The sequence below is a fragment of the Protopterus annectens genome, chromosome 7.part0 (genome assembly GCF_019279795.1).
Source record: "Protopterus annectens isolate FY-2018-M chromosome 7.part0, PAN1.0, whole genome shotgun sequence".
In the NCBI taxonomy this organism is placed as follows: Eukaryota; Metazoa; Chordata; order Ceratodontiformes; family Protopteridae; genus Protopterus; species Protopterus annectens.
In genome coordinates, this window is record NC_056739.1 from 892,361,372 (window position 1) to 892,384,615 (window position 23,244).

At 39.8% G+C, this 23,244-nt stretch overlaps 1 protein-coding gene across 4 annotated transcripts in view; it reads right to left on the reverse strand.

The window, feature by feature from the left end:
• PARP3 (poly(ADP-ribose) polymerase family member 3) overlaps positions 1 to 23,244 on the reverse strand; it is a 487,884-nt gene that overhangs the window by 11,729 nt on the left and 452,911 nt on the right. For all 4 annotated transcript variants that reach the window (XM_044077474.1, XM_044077472.1, XM_044077473.1 and 1 more), the window contains exon 10: positions 22,283 to 22,429. In XM_044077474.1, the coding sequence (XP_043933409.1) occupies positions 22,283 to 22,429 (147 nt within the window). The remainder of the gene's footprint in view (positions 1 to 22,282; positions 22,430 to 23,244) is intronic.

Sequence of the window (23,244 nt, forward strand, 5' to 3'; positions counted from 1 at the left end):
TATGGTCACAGCAATGATTACTGAACTTGTGTTATGCTGTACAACTAGCTGAAACTGCCATGTTTTCTACATGTTGTTAGTGACATAGACTGACTTGGAATACCTTTTATTTTTCTGGACTAAGGATGGAAATTCCAGTACTACTTACTCCATTCATAGGAATGGTATTATTTCACATTGCTGGAAGCTTATAAGTTCATAGGTTCATAGGTAAGTACTAGGCTATCTGCCCGACGGCATCTATAAGCCTAGCCAGAATGTGTTGGCTTTCACAGCCCCCTTAGATTACTTCCCTGTGCCTCGGTCCAGCAGAGCCATTAGTTCCCTATGCCTCTGTCCAGCAGAGCCACTGCAGTGATCCCCAAGGTACATTTTCTGTTTCCCATCCATTCGTCAAGGTTTCTCTTGAAGAGTGTTAGTGAAGGGCTCTGCCTAATGTAGATTGGAGTCCTGTTCCAAAGCATGGGGAGTCTCTGGGACAGGAATCTATCTCTCCAGCATGTCCTATTTATCATTGTGGTGAGGTTTAGATCCCTAGAGCATGTGGCTCTTGGGGATTTGTTTTTCTTAGGTGGAGCATGTCCATCAATTCTGGGTTGGACATGGCCTTGTATGTCAGGCAGAGATCACCTCTGAGTAAGCGATATGCAACCGACTACAGCTGGAGTTTCTTCAGTCGGGCTGCATAGGGCATATGTTTGAGGCTAGTAATCCTCTTGGTGTGGTACTTCTGTGGTCTTTCCAGCTGTTGCAGGTGTCTTCATCTCCAAGTAGTGACTAGTCCATCCCTGCACTCTGGGTTACCAATCAGGGTTTCTGGTGACATTTAGTGCCAACCAAGGTAGCCAGTTAGGGGCTTCATAAAGAAGAGCTATTAACTGCTTGGAGAAGCATAGTCAGTGGCACATCCCCTTTACAAGGCCTTCTATCACTAAGTAAATAATTACACGAAGAGAAGGAAATGGAAGCTACATCTTTATAAATTCCAGTTCTTCCAGAAGTCACAAAAGGATTAATTGGGCAGGCAGAACCATCAATTCTGTGGCAGCATACATTTTAATACAATTAGTTTATTAATCAGACAGTGACAGATATCTCATATTGTGTGAAGAGTTAATATATAGTCCTTGAAAGTACAGGAAGGATGTCTCACATTAAGAACATTCTTTGTAAAGCAATACTTAGAGCAATGGAAGCCAGCGTTGATAATGTACATTTGAAGGTTGATATAAAAATAAGAAGGGACACATGCCGTGTGCAAAATGGCACTGAATGCGTAGGTTGGAATGTGCACTTGAACACAATATCACACTTCAGGCAAAGTAACTTCCAGGGCAATTGAACATGCTGGCAGACTCCCTGGGCCGACCTTTCATTTCTACAAATGAAAAGAAACTGGACAAGGTGTTTTTGTTATGAATTATAAGTCTGCATGGGACCCTACAGGAATATCTGTTTAGCATGTAGTAATCAAAAACCTGCTCAGGTTCTGCTCACACCTTTTATATTACATAGCATGGAAGATGCATTCCAAAGGCCTCTGAAGCTGGAATGCACTTTATTTTTCTAGTGAAAGCCAAAAACAACTTAGCAAGTTTGATCTTAATAAAAACAAAGCACTATGCTTCTTCCAAACGTGAAGTCTCTAAAACCCTCATGATTGACGAACAAGTCAGCATTCATATCAAGGAGGAATACATAAAATTTTCCACAAGGATGGCCTACTTCGTTGAGTGTAAATGTTTTTTATTATGGGCATTCCCAACACTCATTAGCTCTATTCACTCCCCCATTTTCTTATTTGTTGTACTATACTTACAGTTGTTTCTCTATACCTTCTGTGTACCCTTTTTATTACTTTTTTCTCCAGTAATGGTCTTTCCTTTTACTTCTTCTGCACCTCTCAGTGCCATTGTTGGTTCTTCCTTTCCCTTTCTTGTACTTTTTATAGTACTTAATGCTGTTGTTTGCAGTCTTTTCTTTTCCTTTGTAAAAAAATCCTGTTAATCTTTTCTAGATATACCTTCTTGGTTGTAGTTTATTAGTATTAAATTTTCATTACTGCTTTAAAAAAATGTTGAACAAATCTCCTGCTTTCAAAAAATGCACATCTTTTGTGCAGAAGATTCTGAACTCTGACGCCCACATAGAATGTGTGTACTGTTTAGGTCCAAAACACCTACAGGTTAGATTATGATATTTGTGCAGACTTTAATTCCAGAGCTTTGATTGACAGGAACAATAAGCTTATCCTAAAGGTTGTTCTTCCTTCAAACACACTACTCCATTTTCTGGTGTTCAACCCCCTAAAAAACAACACAAAAAAGGGGGACTCTGTTAAAAAAGGACTTTCTTGGAGCCACCAGCTAAACTTAATGCTCTAGTGAGCTAAATCTCACCACAACAATAAATAGAACATGCTGGAGGGATAGATTCCTGTCACAGAGACTCCTCATGCTTTGGAACAAAATTCCTAACTACATTAGGCAGAGCCCCTCACTAACACTCTTTAAGAGAAGCCTTGACGAGTGGATGGGTAACAGAAAATACACCCCTGGGATCACTTCATTGGCTCTGCTTGACAGAGGCTCAGTTAATTAATCAATGGCCCTCGGGCAGATAGCCTAGTACCTACCTATGAAGTCAACAAATGGAAAACAATTGCTCTAAACAGTCCAGCCAACACAAATACAAAGGAGCAATTGAAAAAGAAAGCTGGAATGCTTGGTAATACGTAATACACTTTATTCCACTGAGACTCCTATTCCTTTGAACACATTAACGCTGTACAGAAATATATCCTGCGTTTTTGTTTCAAGTGACTTCCTCAGATGAGCTACCTATGAACCTATGAACCTATAAATTACCTTTTTAAGATAGTTCTGTCTTATCTATTTATTTCAGTTTCATGACCAGGGAAGTCCACTGGGCCTAAAAAGAACCCATTTTCAGTGGAGGTCCGGGGAGAAAAGCTCCAGTAACAATGACAAACATATTAGCATATGCACATACAAAGCAAAGAAGTCATACAGCTTTATGCAGCATTCTACAGTAAAAAAAAATTCTACATTCTACAACAATAATAAAATCTAGCAACTTAAAGTCTAAGAGTCATTAACAATGAATCACAATTGAAATTTTACATTCCACAATAATAGTAGTAAAAATCTAGCAACAGAACAGTCTAAGGGTCATTAACAGTGAATTACAATTGAGGATGAAAATTTGTTGGAAATAAACTATTAACAAAATGTGAAGGTTGAGGAGTAGGAGGGCAAATGATGTGAGTGCAGAGATGAAGCACAGAGTTAGAAGGTGGGTTTTGATATAGGAGGGTCCTATGTGGGGAAGGAGCAAGGGCCTTTCCACTTTGAAGACAGATAGGAATGGAGGAGGAATTTAAAGTTAGAGTGGTTATGAGTATTTCTAAGGGACAGAGGAAGGGAGTTCCATAGTTTACCTAAGCAGCTGGATAGCAGAGTCTGTCCAGGTGGCTCTAAAGGTTTGTAGATTTTGAGCAGGTTCTGATTTTCTGACTTACGTGAGCGATTAGGAATATAGGTTCATAGGCTGGTACTAGGCTATTGGCCCTAAGGCTTATACAAGCCTAGCCATAACATTTCCCCGGCTATTTTTCCAGGAATTTTACTTTCCTGGTCCCCTGTCTAGCAGGGCGACTGATGTGATCCCCGGGGTGAATTTTCTATCTCCCATCCAGTTGTCAAGGTTCTTTTTGAAAAGGGCCACAGAGGTGCTCTGCTTGACATGTATGGGCAGTCTATTCCAGAGAATGGGGAGTCTTTGGGACAGGAATTTATCCCTCCAGCATGTTTTGTTCATTGTGATGACCAGGTTTAGATCCCTGGAGTGAGCGGCTCTGAGGGACTGAGATAACTTTAAGTGTAGCATGTCCAACAGCTCTGGGTTTGACATGGCCTTGTATGTTAAGCAGAGATCGCCTCTGAGTACACGATATGCGATAGAGTATAGCTGGAGTTGTTTTAGATGGTCAGCATAGGGCATCTGCTTTAGGCCTGTGATTCTTTTAGTGAGGTATTTCTGCGGCCTTTCCAGCTGTTGCAGATGTCTTGTGACGTACATACCAAACGGAGCATTGTACTCTATAATGGGTCTAATAAGGGATGAGTACAGAGGGACAATGACCTCCTTTTTCCTGGATGAAAAGCCCTTAGTAATGAGATGTGCCACATAGAAGGATTTCCTGACTGTTGTGGCGATGTGGTTATCGAAGGTGAGACCACTGTCCACCTGTGTCCCTAGGTCCCTTATCACACTTTCGGTGTTTAGTGTACTGACACTTATGTGGTAATTCATGGGTACATGGTTTTTCCCAAAGGGGATAACCATACATATCTTGGCATTGAGCTTGACCCCATGGCTCTGGCACCAAGCATCTGTCTCTGTAAGGCCCTTTTGTAGGATCTCCACATCATTTGGGGATTCGATAATGGCTCCCAGTTTGCAGTCTGTACTTCGGAGAAGTAGATACCAAACAAGAGCGGTCCCAGGACTGAACCCTGAGGTACTCCACTTGTCACTTGTCTGAAGCTGGATTTGGAGCCGGCTACTTTTACAGTGTGGGTTCTGTCAGTAAGCCAGCTGGCAACCCATCGAGTGATGCAGGGATTAATGCCCAGCTTAGTAAGTTTATCTATGATTCCAGAGTGGAGGATGGTGTTGAAGGCCTTGGCGTGGTCCAGATAGGCTGTGTGGACCGTCTTACCCTTGTCCATGGCTCTGGAGACTGATTTGAAGAAGTCAATCAGGTTGAGGAGACAAGATCGGCCCTTCACGAAACCAAACTGGGTGGGGTCCAGTGTTTGAAGGTTGCCAGTGTCCTTGTTTATAAGTTCCATGATAATGTGTTCCATGGCTTTGCAGATCAGGCACGGTAGGCTGATGGGATGATAGTTCTCGGGATCCAAGGTGGACCCCCTTTGTGGAGTGGGATAACTGTAGCTGTGCGGCACTCATTGGGCACAAATCCTGGGATGAGGCTATGATTAAACATGACACTTAGGTGAGGTGCAGTTCATTTTGTAGTTCATGCAGTACACAGCCCGGGATGTCATCTGGTCCCATGGATGCTATATTCTTAGCTTTGGACAGTGCGTTTTTTACCTGTGTAGCTGTGATTACTGGCACTTGGCAATCTTTTGGTATTGAGATGGGCCCTTTAGGGGGTGAGAGGGGGGTGAAACTGGCACTGAATCCATCTGCTAGGATATTGGCAATATCTTTGGGATCAGTATATTTAGTGCCATTCTATTGTAGCTCAGAGCATATCTGAGTATTGCCATTTAGATTCTTGACATAACTTTAGAATGCCTTGTGGTTGTCCTTAGAATCTTTGTAAATTTTATTTTCATAACTAGTTTTGGAGGATTTTATGAGGGACCTCAGCTTCTTACTGAGGCTGGTAAGTGAGTTTTTTTGTATCCTGGGATTTTCCTTTTTTCTGTAACAGTTTCTTCTTTCTGTTGTATAACTTGTTTATGGCAGGGGACCACCAGATTGGCTTCCTTCTTTTGGAGGAGAGCATCTTGGTTCTATTTGGAATGGCACGATTTATGCACGAGTGGATATGCTTGTACAATGCCTTAGTGTAGGATTCTGCAGTCGAACTTTCAGTTCCCGTCTACATGGGTGTCATGAAGTTTGTCACTTCTGACTTGAGTAGCATGAAGTTGGGTTTGGAGAAGTTTTTTATGGAGGTTTCCCTACTGGGGGGTGGGGGTGGGATGTGGCCATCAAGGGTGATTAGCTTATGGTCAGACCTGACCAGCGAGAGGGTGACTGCTGGTGTGGAGCATCGATCTCCCATGTTGGTAATGACCAGGTCAAGGATATTTGAGCCTTTGGTTGGACTATGGATTAGTTGATCCAGGGCATTGGAATTTATGAATTCCAAGAACCGTTGGGCAAAGGCGTTGGTACCTGAGTAGTTTTCCCAATTAATGACAGGGTAGTTGAAATCATCCAGTATTAGGGTGTAGGTTATATCTTAACATTTTCCAGTATGTTTAAAAAGGTGTAGTGAGAATCTTGGGGCATGGTGGGGGATCTGTAGCAAGCTACAATTTGGATTGCAGTCTTACCTAATGTTAGTTGCACCTGTAATATTTCAGACGCATTGTGTTGGGCAACTAGACTGGAGGTGTGACTATCCTTGGTGAATATGGACAATCCACCACCTTTAGTGTTTCAGTCCTGGTTTGGTGGGCGAAAAGTGTGGTAAGAGATGTAACCTGGTATTGCAGGGGTGCTCTCTGAAGCCTTGAACCAGGTCTCGATTACTGCACAGATATTGATGTTCTCCATTTTTAGGAGTGCTTCGAGAGAGTGCATTTTGAGATTTAGACCTCTAGCATTGAGTAGCATAACCTTCAGATTTTGCGTGTTTTTATCTGTTACGGTGGTAGCTTTGTCATTTGAGCCTTGCCTAAAAAAGGCACAATGGGAGTGGCAAGAGCCTTAGCCAGTAACCTAAATCCTAGGGGCGACAGGTGCATACCATCTCTGGCAAAGCATCGTGGTTTGTCGATCATGTCATCCCAGGCAGACAGATACTGGATCCCCTTTGAATGACACCAGAAACTTAGCCAATTGTTGAAGTCAATCATTTTGTCTTTATACCGTGGTATCATTCTGGGTAAAGGCAAGAAGCTACTCAGGGCTACTGTTATACCTGTCTGAGCCACATGATCCGAGAGCTCTTCCATGTCTCTTTTCATGTAGTCCAGGGAGGTACGTCTCAAGTCATTCACACCAACATGGACAATGACAGTCATATTTGTACTTGTTGTGGAGTGACTTGAGTGCATGCGTTATGTGGCAGATCCTGGCTCCCAACAGGGAGGTAAGGCGGTTAAGGAGATGGAGAGAGAGGGATAGGAGGATGGGTTAAATATGAGCTTATGGGCAGCAGTGAGTTTAAGGAGGTTCAGATAGTTGGGAAACTCGAGCCATTGCAGTTAGTGGAGGGAGATGCAGTGATGGGATGAGCTACTAGAGTTGGTGGCGAATTTGCAGATTTTATTGTAGCAGGCTTCTAATTTACTTTGAAGGCTGAGCTGAACATTCGAGAACAGAGGAGCGCCATACATTAGGGAGGGGAGAAAGTATGTGGACACAAGGGTCTTTCTGGTGGAGGGGGTGAGATAACGGTTATGCCTATATAGGAATGCTAATTTTTGGTGGGGTTTTTTTGATGTTAGTTTGGATGTGGATATTGAATTTTAGATGTTCATCAATAATGACTCCGAGCAGTTTGGTATGAGGGACAATTTCAATGGGGGTGTTATTCTGGATTATGATCTTGAAGGAGTTTTTATCAATGGGAGAGTGTTTACATGGGGAAAAATATTATTAATTTGGTTTTATTGGCGCTAAGGTCTATGTAGTTGTTTTGCATCCAGGTTTCAGTATTTGAGAAAGCTGACTGGGTAATCTGCAGAAGGTCAGAAAGAGTGCCAGCTGAGAAGATGATTGTTGAATCATCTGCATACTGGGTTAGTGTAGAACTGGACATGGAGTGGTGAAAGTTGTTGACGAATATATTGAAAAGTAAGGGACCAAGGACAGAACCTTGGGGTACCCCAGCAGGGGTGTATAGAAAGGAAGAGGTGGATTTTTTCCATTTAACAACTTGTTGTCTTTTGGAGAGGTAGCTGGTGAACCAAGCTATGGTGGAAGGGGATAGATTGAGGGAGGAGGGTTGTGATAGGAGTAAAGGGTGGGAGATGGTATCAAAGGCTTTGCAAAGATCTAGGAACAGGGTTGCTATGATTTTTCCTGAGTCACAAACATGGTTAATGGACTTGAGGAAGGAGAGGAGTGCAGTGATGGCACTGTGGCCAAGATGGAATCCATGTTGTGTGGGGGTTAGGAGGTTGTTTTGTGTAAGATAAGGTGTCAGTTGTGAGTGAATACATTTTTCCAGGACTTTTGAGAGTGGGGAAAGTATGGCAGTAGGACAGAAATTAGTGGTGTCAGTGTTTTTACCACCTTTATGGAGTGGGATGATGAATACTTGTCTCCAAAGTGAGGGAACATAAGATTTTTGGATGGACCTATTTATTATGATGGAGATAGGGAAGGCTATGCTATTGGCAGATAGTTTGAGGAAGGATGCAGGTAAATTATCTGGTGCATTGCAGCATGGTTTCAGTCTGAGTAGGAGTTTTTTTATTATTTGTGTGGCCACAGGACTGAGGCTGAAGGAAGGGGTATATGTTTTGAGATCAGAGGGGAAGGTATGGGGAGGGGGGAAGATATTGGAGGGGAGCTGGGGACGCTGGCAGTAAGTTTGGCTATACATTCCACAAAGAAGGAGTTAAATAGAGAGGCTGTTTATTGATCAGAGCAGTTAGAGTTTGGGCATTGGTTGTCTTTACTGCCAGGATGAAGGAGGGAGGCGATAGTATTCCAGAATTTTCTAGGGTTATTAGTATGTTCAGATTGACTGCGGTGGTGGTGCTGTGGTAGCGTTGTCGCCTCATAGCAAGATGTTGTCCCTTCGATTCTCAGCTAGAGTGTCTTCTGTCTGGAGGCATACGTGAATGGGGTGTGCCTTCATTGAAGGTTGTGCATCAGGGCTGGTAACCCGGTACGTAAAAATCCACTACCAATCATTAGCGGACCGGAGTTCCGCTGTGGCGACCCCTAACCGGGAAAAGCCAAAAGACACATACAAATTAGTATGTTCAGATTGACGCTTAGAGTAATATTTTTACAGTCTCTGGTTATTAGTTTTTTATGGAGCTGCGGAGTTGTTTAAATTCTAGTAGGGTATTAGATTGCTTATTTCTTTGTTATTGTTTCCACCTTTTGTCTCTTAGGAGCATGATCTGTTTAGTTTCCTTAGATAGCCAGGGAGAAGTTATAGCTTTAACTATTTTGGTCCTGAGAGGAGCAAGGTTATTGAGTAGGTACAGAAAAGTTCCATTAAAGTAGTTGATGGCATTGTCAAGGGGCAGAGTTCTTAAAGGTGTCCAGTCAGTTAGTTTTAGGCAGTCTGAAAATGTTTATGGGTTGAAGTTGGACAGGTTTCGGGTTTGAATGTAGTGATGTTGTTTATGAAGAGGGGAGAGTAGATGGTCACTGAGGGGGTCAGGAAGGATTCCTAAATTTGAGATTAGATTTGGATGAGCCACTAAGATCCAGTCAATGATGGAGCCAGATGTTCCATCTTTGCTTGGCCTAGTGGGGGAGTTTATTTGCTGGGTGAAGTTAAACAGGTTGATTGTTTGGGTAGGGGATTGAGAGTTAATGGTGGCCCAGTTAATGTTTATGTCACTTAGGATTTAGGTTTCATTTTTAATGTTAGAGGAGAACCAGGAGAAAATGTCTTCTAGTATTGGGATGTTATTACCTGGAGGGATGTAAAGAGCAGCTATGCCTATGGATGTGTGTTTGTTCAATTTTAAGAGAGCTATGGTTAATTCAGTGTTGACAAATTTTGGAGTGGGAGTATTGTAAGGGGTAAAACTGAGTAGGTGGAAGAGTAGATTATGACCACACCACCTCCTTTTTTGTTGGACCTATCGTTACGAATCATATGGTAGCCAGGTGGCAGGGTTTCATTATCTTTTATGTGTGGTTTCAGTCAAGTTTCTGAGATGGCAACTATGTCTGGCTGGTTGTGGGTAAGCCAGGCATGCAGGTTAGAATTTTATTATGGAGACTTTGGGCTTTAATTGTGGTAATGTGAATGCTCTTGGGGGTGTGAGGGGATGATGGAGGGGGAGAGGAGATGGATGGGGGGATAGGGGGCCCAGGATTGGTGTGAATGTCACCAGAAAGAGAGAGAGAGAGATATGATCTAGTATGAGGGTGATAAAATCTAATGTGAAGGAGTAGTTTGAGAGGAGACAGGTAGAGTATTTGTTAGGGAGTGAAGGGTATGGTAAGTTAGAAGAGGGTATGATAGGTAGTACTTTGTGTTTATATAAGAGGGTTATGTTTGATGGGTAGAGTTCATAGGTTATAGAGGAGAAGGAGGATGGCGTAGTATGTTGGTAGTTAGAGGTATAGTGTAGTGGTAGGGTGTAAGAGGCATAAGGGAGTTGTGTAGTAAATAAGGGTGCTAAGGAGTTCAATGGGCAGTATTAACCTAAGGAAACATATTGGTGATAGACACTGTATTGATGGAGCTACTCACTTTAAGTAAGGTTTGTAAGTGTGTAGGAGAGGTGGTGCGTGATTAGATGAAAGATCTAGTGGGAGGAGTTAGTAATAAATAAATGTCAGTCTATGCTGAACTGCTGTGAAAACAATCAGTGGAGTCCTATGGGATAAGTAACCACTAGAATAATTCAAAGAGCTTAACAGAAGTTATAATTTGAGGGATTTCAGATGCTTCAGTAAAAATACAACATTCTGCAAATTCAGCATGTATCCTTTCCATTCAATATGCTTCAATGTATTCCACTATAAAAGTCTTTCAGAAAAGATTTTTAAATTTTACAAAACAAAGCATTTATTTTCTACTCCATTAATATAAATTTTCTGCAAGTATGGTTACCACCCGTTCCGTTGTCAGTGGAACACTCATGTGTTGAGCCTTTTCATCCCATTGCCCGCATTGTCAGGCAGTGGGACTTTAAAAGTCACGTTTTTCAGTGTAGCTGAATTGCCGTGGAAAAGCCGAAAATACTTCCGGTTATTCCACGGCAATGCGGCTACATCACCAACCCGGACTTGTAGTTAGAGGTATTCCCTGTTAGGTCCGGGTGGTATAATTCAAGCAGCAATTGGCAAGCAAGGATGGAAGGGGGCGTGGATTTGCGTCGGAAAAGCCCTACAAAGGTCGCAGCTGTAGAGCAGTTTTGTATTAGTGCTCTATAGCTGCTAATAACTTTGTTTTGGAATCAGAAAGGACTGAGATAAGACAGCCAGCAAGGAATCCAGCCAGCAAGGAAGCCAGCCAGCCAAGAAGCTAGCAAGGGAGCCTGCTAGCCAGCCAGCCAAGAAGCCAGCAAGGCAGCCTGCTAGCTAGATCGCCAGCCAGCCAAGAAGCCAGCAAGGGAGCCTGCTAGCCAGCCAGCCAGCAAGGGAGCCTGCTAGCCAGCCCAGCCAATCAGCAGACAGAGAGTCAGTCATCCAGTTAGCCATTCCAGCAGGAAGGAAGCCAGCTAGTCCAGCAAAGACTGTGATAGTGGTAAGTACATAGTATTTTGTGGCTTTAGTTATTTAAAATGGGAATATCATGCTTTAAGTTTTTAATGTTTAGAGGTTAATGGGGGGTGTAGTATGGAGTATTTTAATCTGTGCAGTGGTAATTTTGCGATTTCCAAGTAGTAGTTTTAAATGGGAATATTGTGCTTTATTTAAATTTCAGTTTTTAATGTTTAGAGGTATGTGGGGGTTCAGTACACAATATTGAAATTTGTACAGTGGTTATTTTGAGATTTTCAAGTTAGTTTTAAATGGGAATATTGTGCTTTATTTAAGTTTTTAATGTTTAGAGGTATGTGGGGGTTCAGTACACAATATTGAAATTTGTACAGTGGTTATTTTGAGATTTTCAAGTAGTAGTTTTAAATGGGAATATTGTGCTTTATTTAAGTTTTTAATGTTTAGAGGTAGGTGGGGGTGCAGTATGCAGTATTTAAATCTGTGCAGTGGTTATTTTGAGATTTTCGAGTAGTAGATTTTAAAGATATAACACCTGTGTGTATGTATATGTAATTTGGTATTTGTTGGTTGGAGTATGATTTGGAAGCGTTACTTTTTAAAGGTTGAACCGTGTGTATAGAAGTTTTGTTTGTTTCTGGTGGGGGGCAGTCCTAAATATAAATGTAATGTGATGTATTTCTACTGACATAGCTTTTTCGGGGTACTTTCTGCTTGCAGATAGAAAATGTTTGAGCATAGTTTGCCCTTTTTTGTGTGGAAATGTGTGCAATTAATGCTGTTTTCAGGAAATTGGGATATACTGTTTGGGTAATTTTTCCTGTTCTTGCAAATCAATGTGCATGTGGTACAGGTCTACCTTTTGATTTACTATTAATTGCTATGTTTTGAGGTAAAAGGGGTCCATGGAGTCTGCTGTACATTGTAATTTATTTTAGCTGCTCTTGCAAGAAGTATTTTTAAAAGTTAAATGTTTACGGACCTTTTCCTTTTTTTTTTTTTTTTTTTGTGGATACATGCTCAGAAGTTAATGCAGTGCATTTGAGATAAACCATGTCATTGTTACTGGATAGTTTGCTTTTATAAGTAGCAAGTTTGTATGTTTTGTTTTTAGTGATGCCTTCAATAAATTTACAATGCACTGCTTTCATTATAATCTCACAGTGCTGCTGATGGGCATGTTTGTTAGTAGATCATTGCACTGTGTAAATTAGTGCTATGCATTTATTTCTTTTAACTGCTGTGGTCAAAAGCTAAATCAGGTCTATGGTATCCACTGTGCAATCTCATTTTAGTGTTTTTTGGTACAGTGAAAATGTGTAACTTTATTACGTTATTTTCTGGAGGGGTGGGGTGGGGGTTATGTTCAGCGATAAAATAATGCCTTTCATTTTCTACGAGCTGTATTAATGTCAAAGTTTTCAATGGCCAAAATGCCCCCTACATTACCTCATTTTACTATTACCCTTTTCAAATGGCTTGTAATGTTAATTATTTTCTGCGCCATTCACCAGTTCTTTCACATGCCAATGTTTTTCAAGCCAGTTCTTTTGCATGCCAATGTTTTTCAAGCCAGTTCATTTGTGCACCAGTATGTTACCACACCCTACTACCACAGTTTTGCTAAATATGTTGCGTATCAGGTAAGTACAGATTCAAGAATGAAGAGAGCAGCAGCTTCATCACAGCCAACCAGCAACAAGAGAATGTGCAAGTGGCAGTCATCGCAGCCAACCAGCAACAAGAGAATGTGCAGGTGGCAGGATGCTGGAAAACGGAACTCGACTGGATCGAGAGATGCAGTGATGTCAAAGCATTCTGCAGGTACTGCAAGAGAGACTTTCTAGTGACCCACGATGGAAGAAACTATGTCACACGACATGAGGCAACTGAACAACATAAGACTGCTTTTCTTCAAACAAAATCCAGTCATCTGATGACAAAGTGGGCAAGAAACACAAACATTGAGGGACCAGATGGATCATTGCAGCAGAAGCCTCTGAGGTGTTCCATGCTGTTAAGCACAATATTTCTTATAACAGCTTGGACTGTGCCATAAAGTTGGCTAGCCAGTTGTACGGTGACTCAAGACATTGCAAAGAAACTATCTTGTGGAAGAACCAAGGCTGAAGCCATAGTCAAAAATGTTTTGGGACCGGACTCATTGGAATGCCTCCTGCATGACCTTCAAAAACCAGGCACTTCATTTGCAATTTCATCAGATGCTTCCAACAAGGGGAACATAAAATTATTTCCACTAGTTGTGAGGTATTTTTCTAACGAAGAAGGGGTGGTGAATGGCCTTTTGGAATTCTATGAAGACCTTGATGAATCTGCACAGGCCATATCGCAGCAAATTGTGAACATTATGGAATGGTACTCCTTGCCCTGGAACAGCATTTCAGCATATGGGGCTGATAAAGCCAGTGGGAACTATGGGAAGAAATCTGGTGTGTATACAGATTAAAAGAAAAGTGCCCATCACTCCAGAAGGCTAACTGTGTTGCCCACATTATTCACAATGCAGCCAAAAAAGCTGCAGCACAACTACCTTAAGACGTGGAAGTATTTATAATGAAACTTTTCAGCCATTTCTCAGGTTCTGCCAGAAGGACCAGAGACATGAAAGACTTTTTTGAGTTTTGCGGCATGGAATTTGAGAGTCTGTTAAGACATGTGCCAACAAGGTGGCTGTCACTACTGCCTGCCATTGAAAGAGTAGTGAAAAATCTCCCAGTGCTCCAGTCTTATTTCCTCTCCCAGAGAGAAGAGGGGACCCCCCCCCCCCCGGCAGATATGACAGTACTTTTCAGCTAATGAGCATCTTCTTCTTCTTCTTCTTTCGGCTTTTCCGGTTAGGGGTCGCCACAGCGGATCATCTGTCCGCTCATGATTGGCAGTGGAGTTTTACAGTGCCGAGTTGCCAGCCCGACGCCCAACCTTCCACAGAGGGCACACACACATGCACACACTCACACCTAGGGCCAATTTAGAGTGTCCAATCCACCTACTGCATGTCTTTGGGATGTGGGAGGAAACTGGAGCACCCGGAGGAAACCCACGCTACCACTGGGAGGACATGCAGACTCTGCACAGAAGGCACCCCAGCAGAGAATCGAGCAGGAGAACTTCTTGCTGCGAGGCAGCAACACTAACCGCTGCACCACCGTGGCCGCCCTACTCAGCTAATGAGCATGGTGAGAATTAATTGCCTATGCTGCCCCAGTACTATTTGTACTTTCTCTGTACTGTTCTTGTTGATTTTAATGAACATATAAGTACATTAGAAAAATCAGGACTTACTGCCTTGGAAACTTTTTGTGTAATGGTCTCTCTCAAGCAAAAACTGCAGGCAAGAGCTGATGGTGCTTTCTTTGGAGGGAAACTTAGGGCACTTATAAGCACATTAGACAGCACTTCTGCTAACAAATTGAAAAGACACTTCATTGCATTCTTGGAGACAGCAGTGAAGTACTTGGAACAGTGGTTTGATTACACTGAAAACAACTACTTGTTTACACAGTCTAAATTATGTCTAACTGAGCCCTTTGCTTTCAGTGACATATTCAGTGTGTCCACTGCCCTGAGTCTGCAGAATGTAGATGAAGACCATTTTTCAGGGACTACTTGGCAATTAGGCCCTTTCTCAAACAGTTATGTAAGACAAGCTTGACCCCAGGAGAAAAGTGGCTGAAGCTTTTCAGAGAAGGGCTTGAACTGACTGTACTATACCCGGTAATTGCCAAGGTATTATCTATACCGACATCAAATGCATTTGCAGAAAGAATTTTTTCTTTGGTGAAAGGTAAAGGAACAGATGTGCGAAACCGATGTAGTGTAAATTACCGGATGAAATGTAGTGACTTTTATTCAAATATTGTTTCAAACCAGGCCCTTCTTCAAGCCATAAAAATCTAATTCAAAATACACTTTTAAAAAAAGTGATTTAGTGTACTAGTGTGCGGTATGTAGTACTATTGTGCAGTATGTAGTTTTGTGGGGTTTTTTGCTTTAACTTTAATTTGCTAGTATGCAGTATGTAGTTTTGTGTTTTTCTTTGCTTTAGCTTTAATTTACAATAAAAAACAGTCTTAATTTTACACTTGGCTTGTGTGTGGTATGTAGATTTTTTAGTTTTCTGAATAGTCATGGTTGGTTTATGAATTTTTTTACTTTTCTAAATAAACAAATGCCTGTTTAATGAGTAGTGTGCTTTTTTATTCCTTTAAAGTTTGCTTACTGTTATAACTGAGTAGTGTTTTTGCAGTAATGCTTCCCTTCATTTAAATTAGATGTGTCCAACCTGCCCTCAGAGCTCTTCCATGCGGCCCTCAACCTCTAACTGCAACATTGATGTACACATGCACCACAACACTTTTTTTTGTTTTGTGTGTTTCGCTCCCATGACCTGTAACGCTAATGTTGGTGTGCGCATGTGCCAAAGCACCCTTCTAGTTTTGTTTTTGAGCCAAAAAAGGGTCAGTGTGTTTATGCCATTATTTTGCGCCGATCAGTGTGTGTGTGTGTGTGTGTGTGTGTGTGTGTGTGTGTGTGTGTGTGTGTGTGTGTGTGTTCTCGCTGAAGAGGGACTCATGTATGGATTTGCTGCTGTTGCCTTTGAAAGGGACAGCAATTACCTGTGTTAATAGGCAAGTATGGAGTGAGTGAGTGCATGCATGAAAGCAGAATTGAAAGTAGAAGAGTGTGTGTGTATGTGTGTATATGTGTGCATGAGAGAGAGAGACGCATGCACAAAACAGCTAACAATGATCAGTCTACCTACTGAACACAAACAAGTTAGCTCACAAATATACCCTACATTAAGAGTACACTTTCATTAAATTGTGCTTTCCTGACAGGGAGAGTGTTGTATTGAACATGAACTCATACCTCTTAACTCTATGGACTTTCAAAGAATTTCTGAATTTTTGCCTCATCTTCCAATTTGTGTCTTTTGCTTAGGAAATAAAAGTAGTCATCCAAGGTAATGCAGTTCCAGGGAGTAAGAATGAGACAGCAGCCTAGGGTTAATGGGTCAGTACTGGACTGACTATGTGGGACTGCAGCATATAAAGTTGTATGTTTTTTCAGACAAGCAAAAAAGCACCTAGCACTGTTTTTTTCATTGGTGGGTTCTAAGCAGTGGTAGATTGGACAACAGTAAGCATAGCTTTGGCAGATCATCAATACTGGAAAATCAAATGGGCACAATGTAATTTTTTAAATGTTGGGGATTTTAGTGTGTATGTGTGTGGTTATGTGTTGGGAGTGCTGCAACAGTAGATGTTTATTAAAGACACAGACTTGCGGACTGTAGAGAATATGTTTCTTTGTTTCAAAACCTAATACTTGGGAACGCATGCCAGAAGTAGATTTTTTAAGACATAGCTTCTTGCCATTTACAGTGGATGGATATTTACATTTAATGGACAATGTATTAACGTGGGCCTGTGGGGTTCTGAAGGATGCCAAGTCTACCACTGCCAATGTCTTGTAAAGTGACCTGGAAATGGTTATTAGGATGTTACTGAAAAAATATAGTAAGTGGGCTTAGAAATATAGTTTAATTAAACAAAGTGTACATTCAATTTACAGGCCATAATTTACTTTATTTCAGGTAGTCCAGATACTGGTAGATTGTATACCATTAGACTTAATTAGGGAGAGCTGTCATTCTGGGGAAACAAGCAGCCCTAGTTTCAGTGATTGCTCTGCGGTTGCTTGCAGGTAGGAAGTTGCAGGATGTTGATGCAATGTGTTTTATTTATTATTTTTAATGTATTTGTCATTTCAAAGCATGGTTTTCTTTGATGCAAAAGGAGGTAGGACTGAATGAGCCATATAATGTTTAACTGACAATAATGGGATAGAAAGATTATAAGTGATGTATAATGTTTGCAGCTACAGTTGTTTCAATGGTGTCTGTGATTTGGGCCTGTGTCCCACTTTTATTTTTCGCTTTGTCCAAATTTCTTGCTCTAAGGTTGAGAGGTATGGTTCCATACTAAATCAGAAGTTGTATTTACCTTGGAAGACTTTTCGGCATAATTATGAAAAACAGAGCCTTTTTAATATCTCTGCTTATTTCCAGTATAAACTGCCATGTAACCTTGCAAATAACCTTCTTATTAAGCTACTTTACTTCTTTTGGAATTGACAGGTATGAATCATCTGTTCGGACATAAGCATAGAGTGCTAATGTGACTTTGATTTCTTGCAGCAGTCTGTGGTTTACATAATCACAATAACTTTTCTGTGTTTCTGGGTGTGTAATCAATTTAACAGTTTTAAAGATGTTTTCCAAAAATAAATAAATATATAATAAATAAATAATCCTCTCTACACTTTGAGCTATTGACAAAGTCTGGGAATTTGTTTTTTTCAAAAGCGAAGGTCAGCATTACAGCTCAGTAAACTGTCAGTCTGTGAGTAACTTCTGCACAAATTAAAATGTGTGATTGTCAAATGGCTTTAGATTGGAGGGAAGTTTATTTTTATTTATTTTACATTTGTTTACCGGGAAAGTCCGACTGGACACAGGTCCATTTTCAGCGGAGGCCCGGGGAGAAAAGCTCCAAAAATAACAGAAAACAATATAATACAATACATGAGAAAGAGAGAGAGAGAGAGAGAGACAGCAAATTATGGATGTAGAACTCATACAATATGACAGATTACATCTCGTAACAGTGAGAATCATTGAGGTACAAAATAAACTTAAAAACATTTTTTTTTACAGTTATAATTACAGCAAGGCAAATATCAATGAGTTAAGTTTTTAGGAGAAAGCTGTTTGTACATAGCTAAAGCTCTGAAACAATCTTTTGGTATGGATTAACCTGGGGATTGACACAAGTTATATGTTTACACCAGTATGTAGCATTATAGTTTATGGTTTTCTTATTGATTTACTTTTTGCCGAGCAGTTGTTTGTTGATTTATTGGTGGTCCTTTTGGTGGTGGGAAATTACATGGATGAATCCATCTCTATTATGATTTTTTTTTCAGATATTTTGACTTCCAGACAATTTCATTCAGTGAGTGGGTGTCATGTGATTACTGAGGTTGCCTATTTTACAAGTAAGGGCTTTTTGTGTGTGTGTGTGTGTGTGTGTGTGTGTGTGTGTGTGTGTGTGTAAGAGAGAGAGAGATTTAATATGTGTACTGAATATAATGTTGCAAATGGAATTCTTAGTTAAACATGCCCCTCTTCTTGGGCAACTAGACTTGAGTAACCAATATTAGATCTCAGCCATTCAGCTGGGAAAGGTTAATATGTGGATTTTCCATCTGGTTTGATGAAGGATATGCTACTTACCCAAGGACTACATTTATGGCTATCCATCCAGCCATCGTGTTGCTGAACTACATTGTTTAATAATGAGAGGAGCTTTTTACAGAAGTTGAAGGTTTTTGTGTCAAGAACCTGTCCATAAAAAGTGGCTTGTTTATGTTGCAGTGAAGGCTGTGGTCTTTGTAGTGAGCGTTTTAAGTATAACCAGTATTTCTGAGGTAGAGGAAGTCTCTTAAGGCAGAATCTTTCTTAGCCTGGAAAGCAAGCCAATGATGAAATTTATAGGGGCCAGTGAGAGACAGAGGAAAGCAAGAAACTTTTTAGTCTGTTTGGATAACTAAGTGAACTTAGTCCTTTGACCTTTTTTCCCAGAAATGGCTGTAGTCTTTCTTTTGGCAGGGTGTTTTGCTGAGGCATATGCCAAAAGGGGCACTGCACTCAATAATGGCTCTTGTAAAGGAAGAATACAGGGATGTTATGACCTCCTTGTCCCTGGATGAGATACCCTTACTAATGAAGTGGGCCATGTAAAAAGCTTTCCTTACAACGGAGACAACGTGGTGGTCAAAAGTCAGGTTTCTATCAACCTGGGTGCCCAAGTACCATACGACTTATTATGTGCTTACAACATTGTTATTAATGTGATAATTTGTGGGGACATCACTCTCCTCAAAGAGGATGATGATGCATTTTTTGGCATTTAGCTTGAGGCCATATTTCTGGCACCAGTTATTTGTTTGGGTGAGACCCTCTTGTAGCTTATTCAGAATTGTTTTATTAAGTCAGTAATGTGAATTATTTACTTTATTGCAAATTTGTTGGGTTATGTTTGTGGATTATAGTATTGCAGGACTGCTGATGTTGACATTTTACGTAGTTGGACTGCTGGAATGGTTTTCCCAGTGAGAAATGCTAGTGCTGTAGTGAATATCTGTTTATTTGTAAAAAAAAACCCCATATATATAACTAAGATGTTAGAGTTAACTGTTAGACTACAGAATTAGAATTAGAATGAGAATTAGAATTTTAAGGCAAATATTAGGCATTTATTACATTTATTCATTGTTCAAATGCACCTACAGTACAGAAGAGTTAACTATATGATATATTTTATATGCGGCCCCAAGACCATTTCTGTTCACTCAATGCGGCCCCAGCAAGCCAAAAGGTTGGACACCCCTGATTTAAATGGTTTGAGTTTTCAGTATGCTGTAATGTCACAATGTTGTACTCATAACTATAATACTGCATCTCCTCTAACACCTCTGGTGATGTCGTGGTGGGGGTGTGGCCAGTGTCATATTGGTCACACACCCTGCCCTACTGGCCACACCCCCATGCCCCACTTTGGCATTGTTAAAAGGTGGCAACCCAATGTGCAAGAGAAGTTAAATATCATAACTGAATAATCTTGATACTGTGAATTTCAAGCATCCTTACAGGAAAACAATTTTGGCCAAACATCCTTTTCTAGTTTACCACATGGACAAGCCAGTTCACAGTACCAATTCACCCTGGTTTCAGCTGGTTCTCTAAACCAGTCCATTCAACTTCTAGCGTCCTCAATATGGAAGCAGACAGACTGACTGTTACATATCCCAGATGTACACAAACTATGCTATTATGCATACAGAACCAAATGCATTCATTGTATGCAGCCAGTGAATCATCAGTTTCAAACTGCTTCCTATTCATTCTTCATGTACCACAACCGTATTTATTTTCCATCCTAGTAACTATTCCTTACTGCTTAGTTAATGACTAGTGCCACAGAGAATTTATTATATTCCAGTTTCTCTTTTTTTAGCTTATTCATACCTCTCAACTATCCAGATTTTCACAGAATGTCCAGGTTTTCCGTCGTATTCTTGATCTGTTCCTCATAAAATTTGTGGTTTTCCGGCAAGTTACTGAGGATTGAAGTCCCTAAATAATGATAGGCATTTGAGTTTCAGATTTCTTACACTTCAGGGAATGCATGCTAATACAAATACTGTCATTCTAGCAACTTTCTAAGTTTATAAAAGCAATATTTATAAATTTTCCCTACTTTTGGGCCCTTGTTGGGCCATTACTTTTAGCTTTGTCCAGATTTCTTCAGTTTAGAGGATGAGAGGTATGTTTATGATTTGTTTAGGTATGTTTGAGAGTGCTATGTGTCAACAAATCCACATTTACATAATGAGCTTCTTAACATGCTTTGTTGGCATACATCACTTTAAACAAAATAAACACAATTTAATAAGGGTTGCTTTTCCCCAGAGTGAGTACAGAGAGCAATATGTATGCATACATGAGTGTATGTATTGAACAGGTATATATAACTTGGCAGAGCTCATCTATAGTAGATAACTGTGGAGAAAAGCTCCAACAATGCAAGACAGCAACACAAAAGAAAACAATGAATGGATATAGAAATCACACACAGAAGTTCAAAACATTGGGTTAAATGTAAATTATGCAAGCACTGGACCATTTTTACTCAGAAGGATCAGATGTCCAGATCCTGAGTATGTATAATATATTATTCTATACTCAGAAGGAATAGAAGTTCATACCTGAGTAAGTATATAATATCATTAATACTCAGAAGGATTAGAAGTTCATACCTGAGTAAGTATATAATATCATTAATACTCAGAAGGATTAGAAGTTCATACTGGAGTATGTATATAATATCATTAATACTCAGAAGGATTAGAAGGTCATACCTGAGTATGTATATAATATCATTAATACTCAGAAGGATTAGAAGGTCATACCTGAGTATGTATATAATATCATTAATACTCAGAAGGATTAGAAGTTCATACCTGAGTATGTATAATATCATTAATACTCAGAAGGATTAGAAGGTCATACCCGAGTATGTATATAATATCATTAATACTCAGAGGGATTAGAAGTTCATACCTGAGTATGTATAATATCATTAATACTCAGAAGGATTAGAAGGTCATACCTGAGTATGTATATAATATCATTAATACTCAGAAGGATTAGAAGGTCATACCTGAGTATGTGTATAAGCATTGGTTTGACATACACATATTAAAGTTGAGGATTTCCTACCCAATACTCACTCAAGCATGTGTCATTGTTTTTAAGAAAAATATACATCAGCAATATGAAAATGCGATTAATTAAGCTCAGGTGGGTTGAAAACATCTCATTGGCTCTACACGACTTTGTGTGTGTGTGAGTGTGTGTGTGCATGTGCGGGCGTGCGTATGTGCGTGTCTGCATGTCTGTGTGCGTAAATAAAGAAGAGCACCGTTTTAAAAAAAAATTATGTTATCTGTTTAAATAATGGCTGTAAAGTAATACAACATAATGAATGTACACTATATTGCCATCCAGCCGGTGGGCGTTTTATTTAAATAACACTGTGACCAGAAGCCCTACAAATTCAGGAATCAGCACAAATCGCGATAAACAAAAGAAACTCAGGCAGAAGTAAGAGCAGTAAGTGAATCTTCAGTAAACACATGCATAAAGACAATTGTTAACAGAGCTGCACATGTCAGTAGCCATATAGTTAATCACTGTGGGTGATACAAACAGCAGTCATAGGAAAGTGAGATCTCACACATTCTAAATGAAACTTCTTCCTACATCCTGTTAATGCAGGAAATGCCTGCAAAATCAACCCTTTGAAACCGAATGGTGATACAGCATGCATGCAAATATAATGAGATCTTACAGCTACTGAGTATGCTGAAGTTACAAAACGTAGCACTATACACTTAAAAAGGAAATAGGAACTCAAAAAGATGAATTGTAGCACTATACGCTTAGAAAACAAACAGGGAAACACAAAAAGCTGAATACCTGGTTCTTGTGTTCCTCTGGCAACAACACAGTCAAAACCTGAGGGGGCTTTTCTCAGAGAAGAGTCATCCTTAGTAATGACAAATTCCTTCCCAAGGGCTACTTCATTCAGGAACATAATGCCAATTCTCTTGGAGGTACAACCAACTGCAGAGAAAGATTAACAGTCTTAAATATTGAAACAAAACTTCTGCCCAGGATAGCAATAGTGCTTTCCTTTCTAGTTATACAAAAATGGCACTTTCTCATTATATAAAGATGGACAATCTAATATGCTCTCACACAATGACATTTCACAATTAGCGATCCAATTTCAACTTATTGCCATTGAAACCTTTAGCCTGCCTCAGCTCCTGCTTAGCACATTCCTTTTCTAGTCACCTTAGACAGTGTATTTCCTAAATTCCATATATTTATTAAAACACCTTTCAGAAAAACTGCACAAAACAGTATAATTAGCATATCAATTTCATGCACAAAATCAGAAGGGAAAATGTGATTAAGAAATAAAAAAAAACTTCACACTCTATATCACAATAAAATTATAAAATAATGAGTCTATATAAATAATAACACATGATATAACATTAACACTATATGAATGAAAAGTTACTAAAGTAAGAAAAAGGAGAATACATTTTATTGAAATTCAAATTATAAATTAAAAATTACTCCTCTATGAAAAAGATTTTTAAAAAAATATAGCAGAAATAAACTGATACATCTGATTATAAACAGCACTAAATAACTTTTGTATAAACGACTTGGAATTGCCATTAATGAATGACTGTATCTGTTTTAAATATACAATCAATGTATGCATATATGTATATGTGTGTGTATGCAGAGTGTGTAGATGTGTGTGTGTGTGTGTGTATATATATATATATATATATATATATATATATATATATATATATATATATATATATATATATATATATATATAGACAGAGACAGAG